The 5,938-nt window shown below is 41.1% G+C and overlaps 1 protein-coding gene across 1 annotated transcript; it reads right to left on the reverse strand.

Annotated features, from left to right (window-relative positions):
- Window positions 1-2,152: 2,152 nt before the first annotated feature.
- LOC103713362 (cytochrome b561 and DOMON domain-containing protein At5g47530-like) lies at window positions 2,153-5,662 on the reverse strand. The gene is made up of 3 exons (XM_008800261.4): window positions 4,429-5,662; window positions 3,345-3,599; window positions 2,153-2,733 (listed from the first exon to the last, which is right to left on the reverse strand). The coding sequence occupies exons 1-3, from the start codon at window positions 5,038-5,040 to the stop codon at window positions 2,416-2,418; spliced, it is 1,185 nt and encodes a 394-aa protein (XP_008798483.1). The 5' UTR covers window positions 5,041-5,662; the 3' UTR covers window positions 2,153-2,415.
- Window positions 5,663-5,938: the final 276 nt, after the last annotated feature.

Consider the following 5,938-nt stretch of genomic DNA (forward strand, 5'->3'; position numbering starts at 1 on the left):
AACAAATGGTTCACGTATCCTAAACTCCTACAATAGCTTCAAGGGATTATTTGGTTGACAAGTTTTACTAAAATATGGTTATAAAAATATAAAATAAATAAATTTTATAAATATAATTATCTGATTATTTTTCAAAAAACTATTTTGCCAAAACTAGCAAGTCATATAAAATATAAAAATTTTATGAACAGATCTGTCCATCTTTTTATAAAACAAGTTTTACACAAATCATAGTTTATAATTATCTGTTTTATAAAAAAAATCATGGAGATCAAAGTATGAACGAAATTATGGAAATTGAAGTACAAACGAAGTATGTTTTCTAAAAATTTGCCGGAGCACCTCAAACTAAGGTTCGTCGTCTCAGCACTAGATCGTGTACCGGTACCATCATATTACTGTATTAGTACGCTCCGTATAGAGGCTGGTTCGACGCATCGATGCTCAGTGTACCCTCTATACCGCTTGGTGGTTTAGTATCGGTATGGTACTGGTACACTCCGATATGACACACTACGGTTGGTGCACATCAGTACTGAATATTACAACATTTCATGCCTCAAACAATTAAGAATGCTTGCAACATGTAGTCATGGCTAACCGACTAATAATTAGAGTTGAGAGTTCATTGGTGGGGTCAAGTATTTGCTAGATCGAAACCCAATGCCATTCAAATTTGGGACCAATTACCTTAAAAAGCAAAAAAAAAAATTGGGACCAATTCCTAAATCCAAGCTAATCTAGTTGGGTCAGGTTAGGTCAGATCGACGGTTCTAGTTTAAGAACTCATAAGAAAAATTTGGATGGGTAAACTCTGGAAGACTGAAGCCAAGTCTGTTCGAAGACCCTAACACCTAAGTCCATACATCGAGGGGATCTGAATGACTTCAGCATCACGGATCTTCTAGGCATGTATGTACCATAACTAGAAATTATAGGAAAAACCATTAAATCATTTAGAATTATTGTAATCTCAGCTCAATGCCACACTTACTACAATAAAATTGCAAACAAATCATGAATGTGCATGTTTAAATTTTATTTATATATGCGGGTTATGTCCGGTAATTGCCTGAGCCATTTTGGTCCATATACTTATTGGGTCGGTTTTGGGTTAAAAAGAAAGGGAACATCCAAACCCGACCACAAATCGGGCTAATTAAATCCAGCATAATCCTACCTAATCCATCTTGTGGGCCTGCTAATAAAGGCAAAAGTATTAGAGATAAACTCTATATGATCGCAATCCATTCTTTAAATATAATCGGGACTCCAAGATTTTAATTACTTACTGTTGATTACTTATTGGGTCAGATACATCCAAGATTCGATTGCTTAATGGTCGTGACTCGTGATGCTGGTGTCTACTCCTAGTTTCAAGCAAGCTGATGCTGATTATTTTTCTATTAGAGGGGTCCATTCATGCGAAAAGTCCATTTACCCATCAATGGAAAAAATTGCATTTAATGCTGCTCAAAGTCCTTGCTTTTTGGTAGAATGCATAAAGTCTTTACAGAGTGGTTGGGCTGACGATTTGTATAGTGTTTGAAGTCAATTCCACCATCTACGGCGCAGTAATATATGGTGTTTTAGAGCAAAGTCTGATAGCTACAAGTCTACTCTGTTTTATTTCAAAAAGATTGGTATCAATGTGAAATAGGTCCAATTGTCATCAATACACCACTATCCCACGAAACTGGTACAGACTATAGCAGTGACAATAGTTTTCATAATTAATCATAATACAATTAACCTGTTGTGTCCTGTGTAAGGACAGTTGGTGAGCCAAACATTTTCTTAAACTCAAGTTCCAAGATCACTGCATGATCCCTGATGATCAAGCCAACTTCTTGAGGCAAGATTAAGCCAACTCAGAAACACATAATTTAGTCCTTGGGCTCCTTTATGTTACCAAGAGTATACTAGGTTTGGCGATGGAAGATGTCGTGTTGGCTCCACCTCCTTGTAGGTATTATGAGAATCCATGCGAGCGTATGTTTAGTCACATCGATTATTCACTAGATAAATCTTGAGTACTTATACAGAATCTAGGAACACAAATAATACCTTCCGGCTAACCATTTTGCATAAGGTCATGGATTGCTACATGTATCCAACCAGTTAAAAAAAAGGAATCCAAGAAAACCAGAAGTCCTCAATGTAAAGCAGATGATAAGCAAGCCAACAAAATGGGATGGGAATCCACAATCTATAACTGAAGTACATATGCCATAAAGAAACAACAAAGAAACTATATCTCAAAGTGGCAAGCAAATGCCTGCCTGGTACCCACCTAGTAAGAAAGAATTACAACTGTCTAAACAACTATCTCTGCCTCAAACAAATGGGTACAAGAACCAGTCATGGCAAAGAGGTAATCTCTAAGCACACCCAATATAAGAAGCCAAACTACCTCTAGGCTCCCTGATGTTGCCTGCCACCATACCCATTGGTCCCATACTCACCCTGGTGGAACTTCTCCGAGCTCCTCGATCTCCTCTTCAGAACTATAGCCCACGTAACAGCTTCGAGAACAAATGCGATGCCCCCAAGCGTGGCGATGATAGCAATGTAAGCATGTTTCCACTTCTTGGCAGGGTCCAAGATATCAAATCCCTTGAAGATGTTGACGACACTCAAGACTATGACACTGTATCCGACCAAGTGGTGGTAGACATTCCAGTAGATGCGGTATTTGTTGTCCTTGTTGGGTCTCAGAAGCAATGCAAACACCTGCTCATAAGAACATAAGTTAATTAGAGAATTTGTTTGTGTAACATGGGAAAATAAGTACATGTATGTCGATAACTACGACCATCAATCCTGGTCCCAACTATCTGGGTCGGTCATGTGTATATCGTACATGATGTCTATACATGAATAACAAAATTATTGAATATATAAAAGATTTTTGGAGAGGATATATGGTAGGAAGTGGAGAATGGCTAGCCTGTTATTTATGATTTATAACAACAAATGTGAATTTGGATAGATATGTTGGATTAAGTTTGGTTAGATCAACACAGCAATGACAGATAAGCCTCTCACCACATAAGCTGAGAGGGAGGATTATTAAAAGAGAACTAATGAAAGAAACTTCAACAACATAAATGTATGAAAGTTTGAAAGATTTTCTGCAAATTGGAAACGACCAATATATTACATGAGGAACATTCAAGAGGAGATCGAATTATCCCCAACCCCAGCTGCAGGAATTTCCTTCAGCCAAGAGAAATGCTGGATTCTCATTGCAGATCTCTTACACTAAAACCATCAGTGAATGGGCACTCAAGAAAGAACGAATTCAAAAAGGATTCATGCAATTTTAGGTGCGGATGAAATACCTGAAGCGTGGCTAGGGAGAAGAGGGCAATTCCAATGTCCCGGTGACTGTGGTATGTAATTCCCTTAGATTCGCTGCCGAGTTTGAGGCCAAGACCCCAACCAGAGACTCCAATTATGTAAGCCGAGCACTGGCAAGCCGCATGGAGGTAGAACCAGGCAGGATCAGCTGACTTAAACACCCTCAAATACCTTGCTATGATAACTCCAATAGGCATCAAAATACCCCAACTCACAGCATTCAACACTCCATGGATCTGCAATCAAATTCAATCATAGCGCACAACGCGGCGGTGAGTCGATTGATTTGTTTGACTGGAACTTATAGAGACTTGAAATCAAAATTCGAAAGGAACATCGAGGTTCCAGTAATTCATGTCGAAGGAACAAATAATTAGTCAAACCCCTAACCCAGATGCATAAAAGTTTAAGCAAAACATTAATAGTAATTATCAATTGGAAATGAGCTGATTGGAAGTGGCCTAGTGAAAAAAATACTATCATGTCAATTAGGGATAGAAAGAATAGGATCCATCTAAAGACTTAATCCAATTACAATTTCCTCTATGCAAAGACTTTAATCATTGACAACCAGAAACTGACAATATAATACAAAATAGCCGAAGAACCAGGAACTCCAATAAAAAATCCAGACATCATGGCACCCGAAATCACAACCAGAATTCATGATTTGATCTGTTTTGAGTCACAGGAGTTCGAAAAAGGATGTGTTTGGTATTGCTTTTGCTTCCAAAAACCAAAGAACTAAAAGGAACCAAACCGAAAACCATGCCTTATGAAACTTTGTTGTTCTTTAAAATGTTTGTAGAATCCCTAGATCTTCTGGTACCAAAAAATTTAAAGAATAAATCCAAGGAACAGGAGTAGTTTTCTGCAAACACCAACTTCAACATCAATCTACATATGGAATCTGAATAATTTGTAGAGCCTAAATACTCCGAATTAAAGAAAAGAAGGTCACTGTTATGTAATGACCCATGACTCGGACAGCAGAAAAATCACAATTCACTAGAAACTTGGAAGTTTTCTTTTGGATGGTAAAAATTAGAGGTGACAATTACTTACATTCCTGCGGTGCAGCCTTGAATTCCCTCCTCCACCGCTCGACGACTGCCCGGACAGGAAATCGGTGCTTCCTTTGGAGTTAATGTTGTCGCCGCCCGTTGTGTGGCCGACGGGCACCCCTCCGCTGACCTGCCCGGCCTGCCACACGGTGTTCAACGTCGTCTTGTTGCCCTCGAGGGCCACCGTCGCATAGATGGTGTACGCACCGTTGGAATACTCAGCCTCCTTGCTGTAGACGGTGAAGCTGAGGTTGCTGTCGCGCACCGAAGGACGGTAGCCGTTGAAGACATAGGAGATCACGGTGACTGCGCCGCTGGAGTTGTGGAAGGCGAGGAGCGCGTTGGCGCCTATCATGCCGGAGCTGGAGGGGTTGATGGCCCAGGCGACGAAGCCCGAGGACTCCTGCGGCGCCCGGTAGGCGATATCGGCGGTGCCGTTGGAAGCGTGGTAGGTCCAGTGGAGGGTGGCGCTGAGGACGCCGAGGGAGTTGCAGCGGTCGTAGAGTCTGCTGTTGGAGAAGGTCTCGCTGAGGCAGTTCTGGGCGGAGGAAGGGAGGAAGAGGGAGAGGAGGAGAGGGAGAACAAGAATGGCCGGCCTCATGGTAATGGCCATTTGGACTGGAATTGTAAGCTCACCCGATATAAACTGAGCCTAAAGATGGCTCTTTTTTGTCCCAGATTGCCCTGCTACCGGAGTCTCAGAGATACTGATAAAAAACGGATTTTGATTGGATTTTTAGGATCAAAATAGCAGCTTTAGACTCCTGGAGTGTGAATTATGGATCAGAGAACGGAGGGATGAGAACAGGGAATTGTAGAAAAGGTTTTCTCTAACAGGGGAATACTAAACACCAGAGATTGCGATCAGGGGATCCAATTAACAAGCAGAGGAGAGAAGGAAGCCAAGAAAATAGGAGCTGCACGCAGAGATTGCTATGGGGCAGAGATGAAGCAGGGGAGGGGATGGATGTTATATGGGAAAGAGGAAAGGTGGGGGAGTTGGGGGTTGTTGGCTTGTCGGGCGTGTGGAAGCTTCACTCTTGCTTTCTCTCTCTCTCTCACCGTCATAAATTATTCTTCTTGGCCGAGCCGGGATGCCTGAGTTTCCAAGAGATGGGACAATAAGGTGAGAAAAGCCTGAAGCCTGCACTGGGATTCCTTCTCCTCCATTCCGGTGTTCATTTTTTCTCTCTCTTAATCTCTCTCTCTCTAAACCTACCTCGCTGATCAAGTCCACGGCCGGGGCATCGATGCCATAGTCGAACGACTACTTGTTCAAACGGAGAAACGAGGACTCAGGAAACGATATTTTAAACTAAGAAACGTACAACAAATCCAACAAAACAAAAAATTAATTTACAATTCATAAAATGGATTGAAGATATACAAAACAAGACATGCTAGATGCTATCTATGCTTCTCCCACCTCCTAACTTTATGCTTTATATTATCATGCTGGAAAAATTGGATACAAATCAGACAAATTGCTATCTTTCACTTCACAGTGTGAT

The sequence above is a fragment of the Phoenix dactylifera genome, chromosome 6 (genome assembly GCF_009389715.1).
Source record: "Phoenix dactylifera cultivar Barhee BC4 chromosome 6, palm_55x_up_171113_PBpolish2nd_filt_p, whole genome shotgun sequence".
Taxonomy (NCBI): Eukaryota; Viridiplantae; Streptophyta; class Magnoliopsida; order Arecales; family Arecaceae; genus Phoenix; species Phoenix dactylifera.